The sequence below is a fragment of the Scylla paramamosain genome, chromosome 38 (assembly GCF_035594125.1).
Source record: "Scylla paramamosain isolate STU-SP2022 chromosome 38, ASM3559412v1, whole genome shotgun sequence".
NCBI classification, from domain to species: Eukaryota; Metazoa; Arthropoda; class Malacostraca; order Decapoda; family Portunidae; genus Scylla; species Scylla paramamosain.
In genome coordinates this window covers 13,165,541-13,186,234 of record NC_087188.1, presented here as the reverse complement: position 1 = coordinate 13,186,234, position 20,694 = coordinate 13,165,541, and the positions used below count along the sequence as shown (strand labels likewise).

Genomic DNA, 20,694 nt, shown 5'->3' with positions numbered 1-20,694 from the left:
ATAAGATTTCTGTACCAGTATGGAAAAACACCCCTGAAAAGCCCTAGCTAATCATCTTTGGATGCTGAAACTATTGTTGATGTGATAAGGAGTGTTTAAGAATACGTGAGACAGTGTTTGGTGAGTATTTCAGTGTGTCGTGGTTTAGGGTGAGGTGTTCTGCTTTGTGTTCACCCTAGCATCGCCTCTTTAATGGATGCACCCACTCATGATGAATATTTGTGCCTAATAATCTTGGGTCAGGATAAATGAAGTGTGTATAGGATATAGTGCATTTGTCAACTGCTTTGTGTAATTCAGCTGGCTTTTTGCACTCTGATTTTCTTAGGTTCTTAAGTTTTTGTGTCACTTGTGCCGTATTGATTCATGCCAGGAATTCACAATATGCAGAACTGTGCTGCTCTTTCCTGAGATATATGGATTCTGTTACGCATTTGTCTTCTTTCGCCTTTTTTTGTTGGGTGAGTGGTTGGCGCCATGTACCAGTCTCGTCCAGTTGTTTCCGTTCCTTGCATATTCCTCTGTGACTCCCACACTTTGCAGTTCTACCTCAGTTCCATTTCTCCATCTCACTCTCTGTCTTCCTCTCGAATTTCTTCCCTCAACTGGTTTTCTCCAGATTTTAATCGGGTCCTGGTTCTTTTCTTATTGCGTGACCAAACCACCTCACTTGTTAGCCTATTATTCCCGTAGTGCATTTCACTCCACTTTTACTTATGACCCGCATTGTACTATAAATTTCATATTTCAGTTATTTTTTGTGTATTTGTGGGGATATCCATGTCATAGTGCCGTGTTTTACAGACGGGCTAGTGCAAGGCAAGGAGGACTATGGGCGGAGCGAGGATGGGGCCTCTGGAGGAACAGCTGGAGCGGCGGCGGGCACTGCGTGGACTACCAGCCAGGAGGTGGTGAAGAGAATCCTGCCCAGTGACGTCCGTAAGTAGTCTTGAGTGCCCTTCAGTGTCTTGATATTAATAACATTGAAGTAACGTTTGCGTGTTCATCCGAGGGCTAGGTTGAGTCATTAGGGAGCTTTAAAAGAGTAGATAGATTTATGGATGGGGAGTATAGGTGGAAAGAGGTGGGTATGTTTCATAAATGGACTGCCACGTGTACGGAAGTCTGGTGGCTTCTTGCAGCTTCCTTTACTTTCTTATGTTCTGATGTTTATATTCATTCTGTCCATTAATTTAATTCCAGATCCCTTCATTGTGTAACCGCGATGTTGTGGTGCCTTCCCTTTTTAAATCAATCAATCAAACCCTTCATTGTATACATTAGGTTAATTCATGTCATTAATTTCATGGATAATATAACTGCCATTCGATCAACAACACTTGCAAAAGCACTGCAAGCTAGGAAAGAACAGAGTACAATTCAGAATAATGTACAGAAGGAAGAGACAGCAAACTTGGTCTTTAAATACTGCATACGAACAAACCATTACCACACTTGTTTTACTTTCTGCGTCCTAGATCAGGATTACAATGTGTGTTGTGGTCTCTGTGTCTCTGTAACTCTATTAACTGTATGTTCCCTCTGCAGAGTGTCAGTGTAATGATGGAGTGCTGGCCTGCAGGGATGAAGAAGGGGAGTGTGCCTGCGTGGCCAATGAACTGCTGTGTGATGGCCACTTTGACTGTCTGGAGGGTGAAGATGAAGCCCACTGCCTGAGGGAACCCTGTACTGGTGTGTAGTGGTGGCTAGATGCTGGGATACTGGCCTGTATTCTGAAATGCTTTGCTCTCTCACCATGACTATTTCCAAAGGCCACAGAGAGGGGTGATTAGCTGGGTTTTCAAGGGTGTTTCTCCAGTTAATAATGTAGAAATCTTGTTAATCTGCCACTAGAAGTATAACAAGCACCCTTAAAAACAAGTGTAACTTCAGCTAGAGCCTTTTGAAAGGAGTCGGGGTGTAGTGCAGAAATATTTCAAAATATGGTCCACTGTAATAGTATTAACAGTGAAGCAAATGTTCAGGAATTCAGAGAGTTTTGAAAGGTGTAAGGGTTCAGAGTGCATGAAGGGATGATCTGTAGGAAATTGAAATAAGAAAATTATGTAAAACAAGTTAAGTGTTGGGCTGAGATCCTTTTATATTACATTGATCCCTTGTAAAGAACACCATGTAGGAAACAGATCATGTGGGGATATTCCTAAATGTATAGTCTAACAAGTAAATAAATAGATAAGAGATAATACAATAATGAGGCATGTAAATGTGATAAAATTGATAGAAATTAAGAGTCCTAGCAGTACACATCCCCTTCACCACTCCATGCCCTCAGGTCACCTCTGCACCAAGACCAACAAGTGTGTGGACAGCTCCTTGTTGTGTGACGGCATCGATGACTGTGGAGACAAGAGTGATGAACGCTTTTGCAGTGAGTTTCTATTTGTTCATATGTTTGGCAATATCACAGGTGTATGTTCCTTAACTTTCCTTTTTTTCTGTCATTTACAACAACCTCCACCTTGTAAATTTCCCTCAGATTAGTACTTTAATTAACCTTCCTTGATTTTATTATTCAGAGTACCCTCCACTTTTCAGATATCCTTCAAGTGAATGCTTTAACTTCCTCACCTCTATCATTCATGAATCCCTTCATTGCAAATTTCCCTTGGAGCAATTTCCTTACTGATATCCTTCAAATTAATGTCTTATACCCTCCTTGCCTCTATCATTCACAACACCCTCCATTTGCAGATCTGCCTCAAATCAACGCTAATTGCACCAAGCCGGACCAGTTCACTTGTGCCGACGGGAAGTACTGTATCTCTGTGGTGTGGCTGTGTGATGGGGATGCTGACTGCCAGGATAAGTCGGATGAGGCAGACTGCTCCAGGTTAGGGTCTACAAGAAGCAATATTTATCATCATTGTTTTAACAGAAAGGTTCCTTGTTTATATGGATCATCCTTTATTTCATAATACTGGACAGGGTGCAGGATTATGTGTAAAATTTCAGTCAAGTCCCATCTCAGGTCTGTCCATCGTCTTGCCTGTGTACTGCATTGATTCTCTATTCTTTGTAATGTACAATGTGTTTATAATGTCTTCCTTTACAAGTCTGTGCATGACGTTTTTGTATCATCAGAGTAGAGGAGTTCTTTATTTAAGATAATTGTATTTAAATGACACTAAAATATACAGAAATTTTGTCACATTTTCTAGCAAGTGATATTTTTTAACACTGATAAGCATGTGATTTGAAGTGTGTGTATGAGAGAATACAAGTGTAAGTGTGTGTGTGTATGAGAGAGCACATCTGTAAGTGTGTCTCATTCCCCAGCACCTGTCAGCCTCAGGAGCACAGTTTGTGGTGATGGCCGCTGCATCCCAAAGAATTGGGTGTGTGACGGGGACCCAGACTGCTTTGACGAGTCTGATGAGCAGGACTGCAGTGAGTGTCTTCAGGACCTTCACTTATTTTCTCTTACTCAACCTGCTGCTCTCCCTTCATCTTAGCCCATTCACTGCTACTTGGCACATCTTTCCTTTATAACTAACCACTCTGAGACATCTTTTGTGTTCTGCAGCCACTTCCAAACATTGCACTGGCCCTGGAAACCTTCCCATTCACTTCATTCTTGATCTCATTTTCAGTAATTAGATGAGATTCATTTGATGTTCTTTATCTCTGAACCTTTTACTTTATCCCTCCATCTCTCAGTTTCATAAGAGTTTTGTGTGTGTCAGTAACAAGATAAAGTTCATATGTATTGTAAAAAGTTCATACCTACTTATTATAGAACCTTTTAAGTGATAGTATAATAATTGCTATTGTAATTTCTGCCAGCACTAATATTTTTACCTGTGTAGATATCCCATGTATTACAAGATATGACTAACATCTTCTTGGATCCTCAGACAAGTTATCAGAACCCACCTGTGGGCCAGACCAAGTGTTATGCACAGGGGATGGGCGCTGCATCATGCAACACTATGCTTGTGACGGAGAAAATGACTGTGGTGATTGGTCAGATGAGCAGAATTGTGACAATGAAACCTGCCCTGGTGATGACTTCAGGTAAGGTTGTAGGGAAGCAGGAGAAATGGAGGAGGAGGAGGAGGAGGAGACTGTGGCAGTGTGGTTGACTCTAGCAGAAGTAACTCAATATAAAGAGATAGATAACACACAATATCCAAATCAGTATATACAAATAACAACAGTAAACTAACACTGAAGATGACATCCTGTACTAAACTCCTCAAATCACTACTCAGTAACTTAGCAAACTTAGCAAAAGACAGACCAAGTTGGTGTACAAGTGTTAATTTCCCCTACAGGTGTGAGTCTGGGAAGTGCATTGAGAGGAAGTGGGTTTGCGATGGGTGCGTTTAGACTGTTCGCCACATGGGGAGGATGAGATAAACTGCTCTCAAACCATCCCAGTGGCAGGGACTCAGCAGGTAAGACAAGGAGGCAGGACAAGAAACTGGAGGACTGGTAAGGGAGTAGGAGTGGGAGTGATGACAGGTGGTGGTAGGGAAGGAAGGCATGAGAGTGGATGATGTTTAGAGGGAAGAGTCTAGAAAAAGAGGGGAAAAGGAGGACATTGTGTTCATAGTTGACTCTTATTTCAGCCAAGTGAGTGCCACCCAGAGGAGTCCCATGCCTGTCCCAACCGCTGCATTGCCAAGGAGTGGAAGTGTGATGGCACTAAGGGACTGTAGTGATGGCTCAGACGAGGTGGGGTGTGAATTTTCCTGTCCGCCTGAGCACTACACCTGCTTTCACACGGCCTGCATCCCCCTCCACCGCCTCTGTGATGGCCACCACGACTGCCTCTTTGGTGATGGTGAGTCTGTTTGTGTGCGTGTGTATGTGTGGTGAATGTGGTGGCTGGCTATTTACTGGAATTATGTTGGTGGTGAATGGAATATCTATCAATCTCTCTATGTAATGCCTCATCCTCACCTGATGGGGGAGGCTACATATGCATTCACAAATATGAGGTAGAGAGAAAAGGATACAGACTTAGTTTATCAAGATACAATTCAAAACATTGAGTCTCAGCATACATCCTAACATTAGACTGTGTGCTGTATGTTGCAGTCAGTGAATTATCTATCTCTGTAATATCTCTTCCTGTCCCCTGCACACAGATGAAGTTGGCTGCCCCACAGAGGAGTGCACCACCCTTCAGTGCAGCAGCAACATCTGTAACCCAGCAAAGAACAGTTGCCTCTGCCCACCAGGCCACTCCCTTGCTGCAGACAACACCACGTGAGTGTTGCTTCCTTGCTGTGTTCTGTTGTGTAGCTATTAAGTAGTGGTGATGTGGTGGGTGGCAGAATTATTTTCTCGCATTTGTGTTGATGTGTTGGGTTGAGGTGGGAAGATAGAATTGGATCATTTGATTTTTTTGTTGTGAAATATCCATTTATTTCAATTGCAGTTTCATCACATAGATTGGCTGCACATATGGCAGCTGATCATGTGACCTTGTGACCTCATGATGTGGTGAAAGCATTCACCTTGTTTGACTGTGCATAATGAAAGAGGAAGGTGGAAAGTAAATGTCATGATGAGTGGGTCACGATGTCATTTAAGAGGAGAGATGTACAATATACTCAGTGTTTGCCATTGGTCTTGATGGGTGCTGGTAACTCTTGAAGACAGGATTGATGGGGTTAGGAAGGCTGTGTAGTGAAGGGCTACAAGGCCGAGACACATGCCTGTATTACGCAGGCACCAAACGATGCCAGCTGCAAAGGAGAAAAGAATCTCAACATGTAGGTAATTGCCTCCTCTTTCAAATAGAAATCAAATTGAATATATAAAACAAAGCTTTAGGAGGCAGAAAATTTGAGTAGAGAACAAAATGGAACAATGAAACGAGTGAGACTTAAGAAAATATATACTCTACTTTATAAAAAACAAAATTATATGAAGTAGGAAAGACAAGGATTATAGATAAAAGTGTGTATGAGGAACAGGAAGAGACAGTGATGGCTGAAGTGATGATGGGAGGCTGGGACCAGTAAGAGGTGACGTACCTGAGGCTTGGAGGGTGCTGGGCAGGTGCTAACGGCATCAAAGAAGGTATTCTGCTGGTTGGCGTTGTTGCTGATGACAGTGTTAGCAAGGGCGAGGTACAGCCCTGCCTGGTTCACTTGACCGTCCACCACCTGGGGAAGGAAGACAGCAAGGAGAGGGTAGCTGGGTCACTATGTTTGGACTAGTATGTTGGTTTGTTGTGTGCAGGTTCTTGTCTCTCTGTATGGATGCTGTGATGTAAGCTTTGATTTAGTGTCAAGTTATATGTATGATATCTAGGGTGGATACTTACCAGTCCCATCTGCACCAGCACACAGTCGGGCAACTGCTCTCCATGCAGGCCACTCATGACATCAATGAGATCATCTGTTGGGGGAAGCAAGATATAGATTCACACATACAGGGTAGAGAAAGATGGTGACCATTCATTGAGGCACAGAGATGCAATGACCAATTTCAGAAAGGTTATGGTGAGATTCAGTACATCTGGAAAAGCTGGGTATACATTCACAAATACAAGATAGAGAGAAGGATACATACCTAATTCATCAAGATGCTGAGATGCAATGACTAGTTTCGTTTCAGTGAAGTTTAAACACCAATAATAGACTAGAAAAGGCGATACAGGCAAGACATGTACATTAAATCAAGCAAAAAACTGGAAACTAGAACACTGGAGATCAACTGAAGCTCTATATACTACTACTACTACTACTACTACTACTACTACTACTACTACTACTACTACTACTACTACTACTACTACTACTACTACAACACACCTTCAGTAAAAGCAGTGGTTCGCAGGGTGGAGGAGCCTAGGAGGGAGTAACAGTAGGAGAGGACCTGGGTCATGACGCGCTGTATGTAGGGGACATTGAGGATTCGAGAGCAGTAATAGGTCTTGGTGTAGCATCTGATGTCCGTCCGGCACAGGCTTTCTGGAGAGAGAGAGAGAGAGAGAGAGAGAGAGAGAGAGAGAGAGAGAGAGAGAGAGAGAGAGAGAGAGAGAGAGAGAGAGAGAGATGGGGAAGCGCAGGATGAATAGGGTTTAAAGGATGAAATGTGGAAATATAGATTGAAAGAATAGAAAAAAAAGAACAGGGAAAATATATATGAGTTGAAATAGACGTAAATTCAGACAGAGCAATAGATCAGTATGGTTGTATTACCAGAGAAAGCGATGCGCGCCGAGAAAAAAATAATAAATAAGGAAAATATAAGATAATTTGATCGGTATTATAAAGAAAAAGAGAGAGAGAGAGAGAGAGAGAGAGAGAGAGAGAGAGAGAGAGAGAGAGAGAGAGGCATTAAAAGCTTAACATTCCTTTAAAAATACAGATAGAGAAAAATAATAAATAAATTGGCTTTATTCTTCCTCTATAGGTTAATATTATTATCAAAACGTACGTGAAAAGTTCTCAAGCCAGGCAGCCTGCGTGAGCCCCGTCAGCGCTGCCGTCAGGAGAAACACGGCGCCGCTCGTCCTCATTGTGGCCTTTGGTGGGAGGTGTCAGTGATGAGAGTGAAGAGGGAGTAGGGGCGGTGGGAGAGTCCTACTTCCCGTTTTCTTTGTGGGTGTTCAGTTCTGAAATGGAAAGCAGGGTGTTGATTTGAGCCTGTTTTCCTGTCTGTCAGATTTTCCCGGCAATAAAACCACAACAAATCACACTTCCTCAATTAAACACCGCGATAACACAACTTTTCCGCCAATTACAACTCAAGCGTCTCTATTCCCAAGCAAACCCCCGCACGTAACAAAAAGTATCCAATTCGCGGCATTACAAGGCGTTCCGGAGGGTGGGGGAACATGCCTTCTCAAAATTTCACAGCGCCTGAACCCAAATCACGGCCCTCCGGCTCTGGTTTGGGGTCGTTTTGAACACTCAGCGTCAAGAGGTGGCGTGAATAAGAGGCCCTGGTCGGCTATGCACTCAAGGACACACTGGAGAGCGCGTTACGGTGCGTAGGATTCTGAAAACTCTCTATTTTATCTTCGTTCGTGCTGCTTCGCCAAGGTCACTGGTGAGGGATGACGGTGATCAGAGGACTGGGGGCGGGAGTGACATTAGCGCCAAGGTTGGAGGATGTGACGGTTTGGAAGGACATGGAGAGCTGGGACGACTCAAGGAGGTGTGAAGGCTGCGTGGTGGACGGGATACAAAATACTATTACTGAAATTAAGTAACAAATAAACTGAGTAACAAACTGAATGAATTAAAAAAAGTAATAAGAAAGAATAAGACCGAAAAATTGGTTGGATATAAAATACTACTACAAAATTAACTAACTAAATGAATAAATAAGATAGAATAAGATGGAGGAATTCTTGGGTAGTTCCTTCACTCTGCAACTTAAAGGAAGATTTTCATTTGCCGCGGAATATTTTTGGTGAATGATTAGTGAACAGCATTATTTCACCATTTCACCATTCCAAAATTTTCATCAGCATCAAGTTTATCTTCGTATTTTGTACCTCTATTCAGTGTTCTTGTGATGTATTATCCTGCATGGCTTTATTTTGCATTATTTTATTATTTTTATTTATTTATTTATTTATTTTGTAGCGAACTAGTAATGTTTGGGCAGTGATGTGTGTCTCCGTGGTGAGGACCGTACCACGCCCACTCACACACACACACACACACACACACACACACACACACACACACACACACACACACACACACACACACACACACACACACACACACACACACACACACACGTCTTCTTTTACTGCTATTTTTTTCTTCTTCTTTTCTTGTTCTTCTTCTTCTTCCTCTTCCTCTTCTTCTTCTTCTTCTTCTTCTTCTTCTTCTTCTTCTTCTTCTTCTTCTTCTTCTTCTTCTTCTTCTTCTTTTTCTTCTTCTTCTTCTTCTTCTTCTTCTTCTTCTTCTTCTTTAGCTTTTGTTCTTGACCTTGTATTTTTTTTTCATATTTTTATTCTTGCTGACCACCACCACCACACCCCCCTTATAATCAATAGCAACAACAACAACATCATCACCAACAACACCCTCGACAATGAAAGCCACATATCCATCATCACGACCCACCACCACCACCACCACCCCCACCACCTCTGCACCACACAACATTCAACATGCCATATTCACACCACCACCACCACCACCACCACCACCACTACCACCACCACACAGCACAATAACACAATGAACACAATAATGAATCACATATATTAAGATTCACACCCTTTTTCCACGAAGTATTGCAGTCAAATCCCAGCCTTCCTAATTCGTATCTCTTTTACTCTTTTAAACTTGAACTATATCTTATTTATATTAATTTCACCTTTCATTTTAACATTACTAATATTTTTATGCAGTTTTATTATATATCTTCATACGAGCTTAATTATTGCAGTCCCACGTAAGAATTTTTTAAACCACTTCACTTCTCACTTCACTTCCAAAAGGTATGAGACATTCCTTGCCTCGTCTCTCACTCACCTTGCGTCCCTTTGCGCTAGCGTGTGGCTGAGACAGTGTGACGCTCCCTTGCTTCTTCCCTTACATATATATAACCACTGTGTTTCCGCCATCACCCTTCCCCTCATGCTTCCCGCCCCTCCTCCCTCTCTCCCTCGCTCTCTTTCTCTTGCCTGAGAGAGAGAGAGAGAGAGAGAGAGAGAGAGTGAGTCAGAGAGAGAGAGAGAGAGAGAAAGAGGAGAGAGAGAGAGAGAGAGAGAGAGAGAGAGAGAGAGAGAGAGAGAGAGAGAGAGAGAGAGAGGGGGGGGTTAAATTGTACAGAATAAGAATAAAGAAAAGAAAAAGGGAAAAAAATAAGGGATAAATAGGAGAGAGAGAGAGAGAGAGAGAGAGAGAGAGAATAATGATCCAAAATCCTGTTTAACTCTTTCACTAATAAGTTGAGAAAGAGAAGCAAAAGAAAAGGAAATAAAAAGAATAAAATTAATTCAACACATTTATTTGAAGCTTTGAAGAGAATATATAAGTTCTTTTCTTTTCTTTCTTTCTTTCTTTGATTTTCTTTCTTTCTTTGTGTGTGTGTATGTGCGTGTGTGTGTGTGTGTGTGTGTGTGTGTGTGTGTGTGTGTGTGTGTGTGTGTGTGTGTGTGTGTGTTTGCGTGTGTGTGTTTGTGTGTGTGTACCATATATTTTTCCTGTGTTGTGGTCTGTTGGTCTGTTTACGGTATGGTGGCTCTACTCTCCCGCTCTCACTCTCTCTCTCTCTCTCTCTCTCTCTCTCTCTCTCTCTCTCTCTCTCTCTCTCTCTCTCTCCTCTCTCTCTCTCTCTCTCTCTCTCTCCTTTTCGTTCACGATCTTCCTTTTCTACTTAGCTATGTATGAATCACTCCATGAACTCCTCTCTCTCTCTCTCTCTCTCTCTCTCTCTCTCTCTCTCTCTCTCTCTCTCTCTCTCTCTCTCTCTCTCTCTCTCTCTCTCTCTCTCTCTCTCTCTCATATTTCGGATTTCAAGCCGTATTTTTTTGTCATTTAAAGATTTCTAGGCGAAGTAAAAATGAAGGAGCTACCCATACATATCCTCCGTTTTCTCCAACAAGAACGTAATGTCAGTTTTCTTTGATGCATGGATACAGGAAAGCTAGTCATGATGTGGTGTCGTGGGGCTCAAATTTCTGGAACAAGGCGGTATTGCTGGTTCATGCTGTGACTTGAGTACGAGAGAAAGTGGCTGTTCAGATGTGAAGTTATATAACGAAGCCTCTCTACCAGCACCACCACCGCTATTACCATCATCAACAACAACAACAACATCATCATCCTTTCCACCACCACCATCACCACGAAAACTCCTGTTAGTTCACGCTTGAGAGAATTTTAGCTCAATTACAAACCTATTTCAATAACCTTGACCCAACCATATCAGCTATGCAGTCGAAGAACATTCTGCGCTTAGACTTACCTGGTTCATCTCCCCTCTCATCCTTGCCTGAAATAAACAAAATCTTATCGCAATATGGTGTTTAGTATGCCAAGGATGTATTCTGGCATTCATTTACTGTACATGACTCCAAAACCAGTTCAATATGGAACCTATGATGATTGAATCCAGGTTTTGTGCCTAAATGCAAGAAATTTTATAGGATGTTGCGTACTTTGTCAGGAATTAGATCACCACCTGTTCTCTCTCATGACTGCCACTCAGTAGATCGGTGTCTTAATGTGTCAGGCTCGAGGGATTACATTGGTGGCAGCGGTGAGGATAAATTTCAGTGATTCAAGACTCGAGGCATCACATTGGTGGCAGCGGCAAGGATAAATTTCCCTGTGATTCAAGACTTGAGGCATTACATTGGTGGCAGCGATGAGGATAAAATATTTTCTATCTCACTTAAGAGAAAACACTGGAAATTGATAAAAAAAAAAAAAAAAATGACGAAAGAGGGAGTGATGGAACTGCAAAAACTAAACTGTCCTTGCATTGTGTTCATGTGGCTAAATTATTGTGTTTACGAGTCTTCTGTCCACGGTTCGATTCTTGCAGCTGCTTTCTTTCAAGACTCAACATTTTTAGATGAATCTCTCAGTGTTTTGAAATAGAATTCTTCATGTGGGAACTCGTACAGATATTTTTTTTAAACATTCCTGGTTTATTTGCGGAAAAAAGTTACAAGCAGAAGATATAAGAAGTTAGGAAATAGGTGTTAAGTTGATGGCGAAATGTTATCGTTTTCTTTTTCTCCGGTTTTGTGTTGTTATTGTTGTTGTTGTTGTTGTTGTTGTTGTTGTTGTTGTTGTTGTTGTTGTTGTTGTTGTTCTTTGTTCTTCTTTCTCTCATCTTTGATCTTTTTGCTTTTCCTCTTCTTTAATCTGCACAGCTCTTCATTCATTCATTATATTGTAAATCCTCAGCAGTTTAACTAATTAGATATCGTGATATTAACACTGATAAGTTACATAGTGTTTGAAGGACTGCAGGGAAGGGTGCGAGAGAGAAGGGAATCGTGAAGGTACAGCTAGTTTGGTAGTTGATAAGGCGGACAGGTTGTTAGGTAGGTAGCGATACACTGATGAGTAGATAAATGATGTAGATAAGGAATGAGAGAGAGAGAGAGAGAGAGAGAGAGAGAGAGAGAGAGAGAGAGAGAGAGAGAGAGAGAGAGAGAGAGAGAGAGAGAGAGTATCGATACCAATTCGTAATCCTTTTTGTTGTTACGGTCAATCTTGCATCTTTCACATGGATGGGATGTTTATTCAGCCTCATTTTCTGCGTTAGCTTGAGCTTCTCGCAGACAGGACAGCAGGGTTGGGAGCTGTGACGGGCGAAGAGAGGCGTGAGATAGATAGGGAGGAGTGCTAAAGGTGTACATATTTCTACGACAACTACTACTTCTTTGTAACTCTATGTCTGTTCATCCATTTCCTCCTGCCTTTGACTTGAACAGTTTCAAGAGGAAGGCTTCAAGAAACTTACTTCAAATTTTGGATAACCCTTTTGACTAAACTTTTTCGGGACTAGTGCCTTCAATGAGTATTCTTATTTTTTATAGTTTTTTTTAATTGCTCTAGGCCAGACTACTACTACTACTACTACTACTACTACTACTACTACTACTACTACTACTACTACTACTACTACTACTACTACTACTACTACTACTACTACTATGTGCGTGTCTCAATTATAGGTTGGAAATGTACTCACATATCCGCTGCGTTCCGTGAAACACCGTAGGAGGGCGTACTGCTTGGTTATGTCGCCCACTTTAAACTTGGTCATGAAATCGACATACGCTTGTTGTTCGTCCCCCTTCGGTCCGATGTCGCCTGTTTAGGGTGAGAGGAAAGGGTTGTGTGGTGGCTGATCTACCTCGTTTTCTTTTATCTATTTGTACAAGACTTCAGTATGTGAGCTTCTTTTACAGGTGGGTGGAACTTAACTCTTTCATTGGTATTTGCCTTATCACTAACCTCTCTGAGACATTATTTCTTGTTCTACAGCCACTTCCAACTATTGTACTTTCTAGAAATTGGAAAATCTATTCTTCTAATTTCTTTCTCTCTTGTGGACGATTATAAAGATCTCATGCGTTGCTTTTAGTGTCGAGAATTGTTGGGTTAAGGGTGAAGGGGAAGGGTATGCCATTATTGTTGTATCTTGCTCTCTATCTATTTATACAAGACACCGTTTATGAAATTTTTTTAGAGTAATATTACTAGTGATGAATAAAAGCAGGCGTTAACCAGTATTCTTAGTCTTTCATCCCTTTTCTGGTAAGCTCTGAAACTCCCTGCCTGCTTCTGTATTTCCTCCATCCTGTGACTTGATTTCCTTCAAGAGGGAACTGGCACCTCAGTGGGCCTTTTCTTTTTTTTCTCTCTTTCTTTGATTTTGTAGCTCTTGGCCATTGCGCCTCTTGTATAAAAAAAAGTTTCAAATATTTCAAATGTAGCATCTCACCACGCACACTTACCCAGTTCGAGCGCGCTGAAGTCCAAGTCGCTGGCACACTCAGTCAGGTTGGTTCTGACCTCCTCAACTATTTCCTCCGTGAGGTTCAGGGGCTTCCTCAAGTTGTAGCACTTCCGATTCCCGGAGTAGCACTTGTCATCCCCGCACACTTCAGAGGCTGTTTGGAAGGTGAAGTGTTTAGTTGTGGCGTTATTTTGTGTGTGTGTGTGTGTGTGTGTGTGTGTGTGTGTGTGTGTGTGTGTGTGTGTGTGTGTGTGTGTGTTAGGGAGAAGCCCAGAAGGGAATGTTATTTTTGTACTGATAGACTACTGATTAGTGGTACGTGTGGTGCACCATTGCTGATTGAATTGAAACACCTACAGATATGTAGACAGATGTATAGACAGACAGATAGATAGACTGATAGATACATAGACAAAATAGATAAATAAATAAATAGACAGATAAAGATAGACAGAGAAAGGTAGACAGATAAATCGACCTATAGACAAACAGAGAGATAGACAGACATATAGGGCACAGTTACTCGTACAGTTCACGCAGGTGCCTTTATGTAGCAAACCATCGCTGCATTGTGAGCTTCCAGAGAGAGACAGGACACACTGCAGACCGATAACAGACAGACCGTTACTCTCAGCTGTACTCACTGGCTTCACGGAGGAAGTCGTGCCAAGATCCGTTGCGATTCTTGGCCGGGCCGGCTTCCACCACCAGCGCCGCCGCCAGCACCACTACCAAGACTATGCAGACCTGAACCTTCATTGCTGTGTGAGGGAGAATTTGTGAGTAGGGCAGTGTGTGTGTGTGTGTGTGTGTGTGTGTGTGTGTGTGTGTGTGTGTGTGTGTGTGTGTGTGTGTGTGTGTGTGTGTGTGTGTGTGTGTGTGCTTTACTCACTTGCTGTAGTAGGACACGAGTGACAAGTGTGAGGGTGAGTGAGAGCAGCGGCTGTTTTATACACTCACTCCTTCCGGGGAGTCTTGCGGGGGGAGGCAGAGGTCCCACAGGAGATATGGAATACTGGCGAGGGCCGGGCTGGTGTCATGATTATTCGGAATGGATTGCATGTCATTCAGGAACGTTCACATTTATCACGTCCACTTTTTATAGAGACAGCGAAAAAATCATGGAATTTATGACTTTCTTTTCTGTTAGGCGTTTTGTTGAATGTGTTATTGTTTCATTGTTGTTTTTAATAAAGGCCATCTGACCTTGGGCAAATCAGGGCCAGGGTGGTTTGCCTGAGAGGTGAAGGCAGCATTTTTAATCACGTATTTATTCATTTACGAGGGAAGGAGTGTGGCCAATGGCGCTTAAGATAGAGGGAAAAGGGACGCTGGATCTCCGCTGTTAAGAAGTAAAAAAAAATCTTCACGTGTTGGCATGTGTAGTTTCGATATCGTGAAACTTGTCCCGAAGCTGAAGAACAGGAACGTGAATAGTGTCACGAGTGTCCATAGGATTACCTTGAGAGCAACACCTACACACTATTTCCTCTCAGAGACCCGGATGTTTTCCTCTGCTCTGCTCTGTCACGGTGACGCAAACTTTCTAAGGTGACATCTATGGAGGCGCCTGTTGCTGCCTTCTCGGTGCCCAGCAAGGAAGCTTATTGACTGTAGCTTGACTGGTGCTTTGGTGTAGTCATGTAGCAAGGTGGGTTTGGTGGGCAGCTTGTGGGTGTTGCCCGGTACACACCACTGTGGGATTGCTGCAGTGTTGTCTGGTTATGGGAAGTTTGTCTGACGATATGAGCTCACCACGTGCTGATATTTGAGGTTGCACGGAATGTTTGCTTGTTTTATTTTTTGTGAAAGAGTGTGGCTGGCGAAGGGCAATAAACAGATGAAAAAGGGCAGTCTGAAAGGAGGACATTAGCTTACTGAGGTGCATCAAGGGTGATTTGTCTTATTTATTTATTTATTTTATTTTTTTTTGTGTGTGTGTGTGAGAGACATTGGTCAAGGACAATAAAAAAGGAAAAAAGGTGAAAAAGAAGGATACGGCGACATATTGAGGTGCACGCAAAGTTGATTTATTCGAATTTATTTATTTATTTATTTATTTATTTATTAAAGAATTTGATAACTGTAAAACATAGATTCTGGAAGACTTTGTTTATTTATTATAAGTTAATTAGTATAACCTGACCTCCGTCCCTCCTTTCCGCGAACATCACTCCGCCCTGGCAATAAACACACTCTTGCTCATGTGATCCTTCCCTGCGTTATGAAAGCATTCTTATATGTGTGTGTGTGTGTGTGTGTGTGTGTGAGTGAGTGATGTATCCCGTGCTTTCAATAAAGGGCGGAACGTAAAGATAGGAAGTGCATGAATGGAAAAAACAGGTGGTGGTGTTGTTGCATATTCCTTTGTTCAATAGCTCTAATACACAGTCCTTCCATTCCTTTACTTTGGCATGTCACCTATTCCATTAAGACCAGGATACTCTTTCATAGTCCATGTGCTGCTGCTGCTACTACTACTACTACTACTACTACTACTACTACTACTACTACTACTACTACTACTACTACTACTACTACTACTACTACTACTACTACTACTACTACTACTACTAGGTGTCGCGGTTTTTTAGAGAGGCAGGATGTGTGAAAAAAAATTGATGTTTATTATTGTTATTATTATTATTATTATTATTATTATTATTATTATTATTATTATTATTATTATTATTATTATTATTATTATGATGATGATGATGATGATGATGATGTGTCAGAAGTATTAGGGAAACAGGATGAGTGTAAAACAGTGATTAAAAGTATAAATAAATCTAATTTTCAGGAGTATTGCAATAAAGAGATAGACAAAAATAAATGAATCGGAAGGAAGGAGTATTTAAGTAAAGTAAAACACAAATAGACAAGTTACCGAAAGAAAGCCTCAGTTTTCTCTCAAAAAGATGCAATTCAAGTTTTCTATGATAGCTGTAGACACGAGAAGACTAGTGAAGAAATTTACTGGGAAGTTTAGAGATGTTAGCAGAATGAATTGTGTTATCATCACCACCAACATCGTCATTGTCATCAACATCAACATCACATTGTTTAAAGTTTGAATTTCCTTGGTGATCGAGATTCTCATTCTCAGATTGTAATGAAAAGTTTACATCAATGGTTCTTTACATCAAATGCCACATGTGATGATTTCTTGCAGCTTTCCCTTATTTTTTTATTTATTTATTTATTTTTCTATGTTCTCTTAAGCCGGGTTACCTGTTTCTCCACTGGGAACGGAACAAATCTGGGGTACGAAATATAACGGCCACTTCATTGCCACAGTATATTTACAAAGGGACTTCAACAATAAATTCGGTATCCAAGGGAGTACAAGAGTGGCTATTCATACAAAGTTATATAGCGAAGCCCCACCACCATCACCACCATCACCACCACCACTATTACCATCATCACTTACAACAACATCATCATCCTTTCCACCACCACCATCACCACGAAAGCTGCTGTCAGTTCACACTTGAGAGAATTTTAGCTCAAACACAAACCAGTTTCAACAAATTTAACCTGACCATATCAGCTATGCAGTCGAGGAACATTCTGCGCACGTTTTCCCTCCTCTCTCACCCTTGCCCTGAAAACGTAAAATCTTGTCACAACATTGTTCCTAGCTGTCTTTAGTAAACCAAGGATGTATTCTGGTATTCATCTGCTGTACATGACTCTAAAACCTGCTGAATATGGAACCTGTGATTGAATCCGGCCTTTGTGCCTAAATACAAGAAATACTTTAAGGTGTTGTGTACTTTATAAGGAATTAGATCACTGGCTGTTCCCTCTAATGACTGCCACGCAATAGATCAATTTCAGTTTGTCAGGACTCAAGGCATTACATTGGTGGCACCGGCGTGGATAAATTTTCCTGTCATTCAAGACTCAAGGCATTACATTGGTGGCAGCGGCGTGGATAAATTTTCCTGTCATTCAAGACTCGAGGCACTACATTGGTGGCAGCAGCGTGGATAAATTTTCCTGTCATTCAAGACTCGATGCACTACATTGGTGGCAGCAGCGTGGATAAATTTTCCTGTCATTCAAGACTCGAGGCATTACGTTGGTGGCAGCGGCGTGGATAAATTTTCCTGTCATTCAAGACTCGAGGCACTACATTGGTGGCAGCAGCGTGGATAAATTTTCCTGTCATTCAAGACTCGAGGCACTACATTGGTGGCAGCAGCGTGGATAAATTTTCCTGTCATTCAAGACTCGAGGCATTACATTGGTGGCAGCGGCGTGGATAAATTTTCCTGTCATTCAAGACTTGAGGCATTACATTGGTGGCAGCGATGAGGATAAATATTTTCTATTCCACTTCAGGAACAATGAAATTTAAGGGAAAAACACCAGAAATTAATGAAACAATGACGAAAGAGGGAGTGATGGAACTGTGAAGACTAAACTGTCCTTGCATTGTGATCATGTGGCTAAATTATTGTGTTTACGAGTCTTCTGTCCATGGTTCAGTTCTTGTAGCTGCTTTTTCTCAAGGCCCAACACTTTGAGATGAATCTCTCATTGTTTTGAAATAGAAATCTTTATCCGGGAACTCATACACATTCATTTTTAAACAGTCCAGGTTTATTTGCCGAAAAAAAGTTATAAACGAAAGATATGAAAAGTTACGATGTAGGTGTTAAGCTGATGGCGAAATGTTATCGTTTTCTTTTTCTCCACTTTCCTGATGGTTGTTGTTGTTGTTGTTGTTATTTGTTCTTGTTCTTGTTCTTGTTCTTCTTATCCTTGTAATTGTTCTTTTCATCTTTAATCTGCACAGCTTTTCGTTCATTATATTGTAAATCATCTGCAGTTTAACTAATAAGGTACCTTGATATTAACACTGATGAGTTACATGTTGTTTGAAGGACTGGAGGGAAGGGTGCGAGAGATAAAAAAATCGTGAAGGTACAGCTAGTTAGGTAGTTAATTAGGTAGTTTGTTGGGTAGTGTCAAGTAAGAATAGGTAACGATACATTTTTGAGTAGATAAATGATGTAGGTAAGGAATAAGTAATGAGAGAGAGAGAGAGAGAGAGAGAGAGAGAGAGAGAGAGAGAGAGAGAGAGAGAGAGAGAGAGAGAGAGAGAGAGAGAGAGTATCGATCCCAGCTCGTAATCCTTTTTGTTGTTGCGGTCAATTTTGCATCTTTCACATGAATGGGATGTTTATGCAGTCTCAGTCACTGCGTCAGTTTGAGTTTCTTGCAGACAGGACAGCAGGGTGGGGATCTGTGACGGGGAAAGAGAGGCGTGAGATAGATAGGAAGGAGTGCAAAAGGTGTACATATTTCTACGACAGCTACTACTTCTTTGTAACTCTCTGTCTGTTTATCCATTTCCTCCTGCCTTTGACTTGAACAGTTTCAAGAGGAAGGCTTCAAGAAACTTACCTCAAATTTTGGATAACTCTTTTAACTAGACTCATTGAGGACTAGTGCCTTCAGTGGACATTTTTATAGATTTTTTTATTGCTCTGGGCGAGACTACTTCTACTACTACTACTACTACTGTGTGTGTGTGCGGGACTCAAGTATGGGATGGAAATGTACTTACTTGTCCGTTGCGTTCCAAGAAACACTGGAGGAGGGCGTACTGCTTGGCTGTGTTGCCCACTCTGAACTTTTTCATGAAGGTGTTAAATCCTTGGTGTCCGTTACTCGTCGGTGTCACGTCCTCTGTTAAGGGTGAGAGGGAAGGGTTGTTTGGTGGTTGATCTACCTCGTGATTTTTATCTATTTGTACAAGACACGGTTTCAGTATGTGGGCTTCTTTTACAGGTGGGTGGAACTTAACTCTTTCATTGGTATTTACTTCATCGTTTCCTATTCACTAACCACTCTGAGATATTAGTTCTTGTTCTTTAGCCACCTCCAAGCTTTGTATTGTTGTACCTTGCTCTCTATCTATTTATACAAGACACCGTTTATGAAGTCCTTTTAGAGTAATATTACTAATGATGAGTGCAAGAGTTAACCAGTATTCTCAGTCATTCATCCCTTTTCTGGTAAACTCTGGAACTGCCTGCGTGCTTCAGTATTTCCTCCTTCCTGTGACTTGAATTATTTCAAGAGGGAGGCTTCAAGACATTTATCCTTCAGAGTTTTTATGATAATTTCTGACTCTGCTTAGGGACTGTCACCTCAGTGGGCCCTTTTTTTTTCTCTCTCTCTAATTTTCTAGCCCTTGCTCGTTGCCCCTCCTACATAAAAAAAAGAAGTTTCAAATGTTTCAAATGTAGCATCTCACCACGCACACTTACCCAATTCGAGCGCGCTGAAGTCCAGGTCGCTGGCACACTCAGTCAGGTTGGTTCTGACTTCCGCAAGCATCTCCTGCGTGATGTCCAGGGGCCTCATCTGCCTGAAGCACTCCCGACCCTCAGGGAAGCACATGTCCTCCCCGCACACTTCAGAGGCTGTTTGGGAGGTGAAGCGTGAGTTGTGGCGTTATTGTGTGTGTGTGTGTGTGTGTGTGTGTGTGTGTGTGTGTGTGTGTGTGTGTGTGTGTGTGTTTGTGTGTGTGTTAGGGAGAAGCCCAGAAGGGAATGTTATTTTTGTACTGATAGACTAGTGATTGAGTGGTACATGTGGTGCGCCATTGCTGGTTGAACTGAGACATATACAGATAGACAGATATGTAGACAGTTTGATAGACAGACAGATAGAATAATGGAAACATAGATACATAGACAGATAGATAGATAAGAGAGAGAGAGAGAGAGAGAGAGAGAGAGAGAGAGAGAGAGAGAGAGAGAGAGAGAGAGAGAGAGAGAGAGAGAGAGAGAGAGAGTTAGACAGACATACATTTCATTGGGTACAGTTACAGTACACGCAGGCGCCTTTATGAAGCAAACCAGCGCTGCACTGTGAGCCTCCAGAGAGAGACAAGACGCACTGCAGACGGATAACAGACACACACTCTCTCACAGCTGTTACTCTTTGCTGTACTTACTGACATGACGGAGGAAGCCGAACCAGAATCCCGGGCGACGCCGTGGGCCGGCTTCCACCACCAGAGCCGCCGCCAGTACCACCACCAAGGCTGTGCAGACCTGGACCTTCATAGCTGTGTGAGGGAGAAGGTGTGAGTAGGTGTGTGTGTGTGTGTGTGTGTGTGTGTGTGTGTGTGTGTGTGTGTGTGTGTGTGTGTGTGTGTGTGTGTGTGTGTGTGTGCGCTACTCACTTGCAGTAGTAGTACACGAGTGACGAGTGTGAGGGTGAGTGAGAGCA

The 20,694-nt window shown here is 42.0% G+C and overlaps 4 protein-coding genes across 4 annotated transcripts in view; 1 reads left to right on the top strand and 3 right to left on the bottom strand.

Annotated features, from left to right (window-relative positions):
- The window catches only part of LOC135091913 (low-density lipoprotein receptor-related protein 4-like), a 72,484-nt gene that overhangs the window by 5,676 nt on the left and 46,114 nt on the right, over nucleotides 1–20,694 (top strand). Inside the window, 10 exon segments of the mRNA XM_063989977.1 lie at nucleotides 805–939; nucleotides 1,549–1,692; nucleotides 2,294–2,389; nucleotides 2,713–2,851; nucleotides 2,974–2,989; nucleotides 3,267–3,408; nucleotides 3,876–4,035; nucleotides 4,296–4,325; nucleotides 4,542–4,807; nucleotides 5,115–5,235. Of these exon segments, the coding sequence (XP_063846047.1) occupies nucleotides 805–939; nucleotides 1,549–1,692; nucleotides 2,294–2,389; nucleotides 2,713–2,851; nucleotides 2,974–2,989; nucleotides 3,267–3,408; nucleotides 3,876–4,035; nucleotides 4,296–4,325; nucleotides 4,542–4,807; nucleotides 5,115–5,235 (1,249 nt within the window).
- On the bottom strand, nucleotides 5,370–9,588 carry LOC135091817 (uncharacterized). The gene is made up of 6 exons (XM_063989807.1): nucleotides 9,483–9,588; nucleotides 7,420–7,597; nucleotides 6,792–6,950; nucleotides 6,302–6,375; nucleotides 6,009–6,140; nucleotides 5,370–5,717 (listed from the first exon to the last, which is right to left on the bottom strand). The coding sequence occupies exons 2-6, from the start codon at nucleotides 7,499–7,501 to the stop codon at nucleotides 5,667–5,669; spliced, it is 498 nt and encodes a 165-aa protein (XP_063845877.1). The 5' UTR covers nucleotides 7,502–7,597; nucleotides 9,483–9,588; the 3' UTR covers nucleotides 5,370–5,666.
- LOC135091819 (uncharacterized) lies at nucleotides 11,588–14,351 on the bottom strand. The gene is made up of 5 exons (XM_063989809.1): nucleotides 14,327–14,351; nucleotides 14,079–14,195; nucleotides 13,433–13,588; nucleotides 12,664–12,785; nucleotides 11,588–12,271 (listed from the first exon to the last, which is right to left on the bottom strand). Exons 2-5 carry the CDS (start codon nucleotides 14,191–14,193, stop codon nucleotides 12,209–12,211), a joined length of 456 nt encoding a protein of 151 aa, XP_063845879.1. The 5' UTR covers nucleotides 14,194–14,195; nucleotides 14,327–14,351; the 3' UTR covers nucleotides 11,588–12,208.
- LOC135091820 (uncharacterized) lies at nucleotides 18,481–20,692 on the bottom strand. Its single transcript, XM_063989811.1, has 5 exons — nucleotides 20,648–20,692; nucleotides 20,417–20,530; nucleotides 19,725–19,880; nucleotides 19,019–19,140; nucleotides 18,481–18,694 (listed from the first exon to the last, which is right to left on the bottom strand). The coding sequence occupies exons 2-5, from the start codon at nucleotides 20,526–20,528 to the stop codon at nucleotides 18,632–18,634; spliced, it is 453 nt and encodes a 150-aa protein (XP_063845881.1). The 5' UTR covers nucleotides 20,529–20,530; nucleotides 20,648–20,692; the 3' UTR covers nucleotides 18,481–18,631.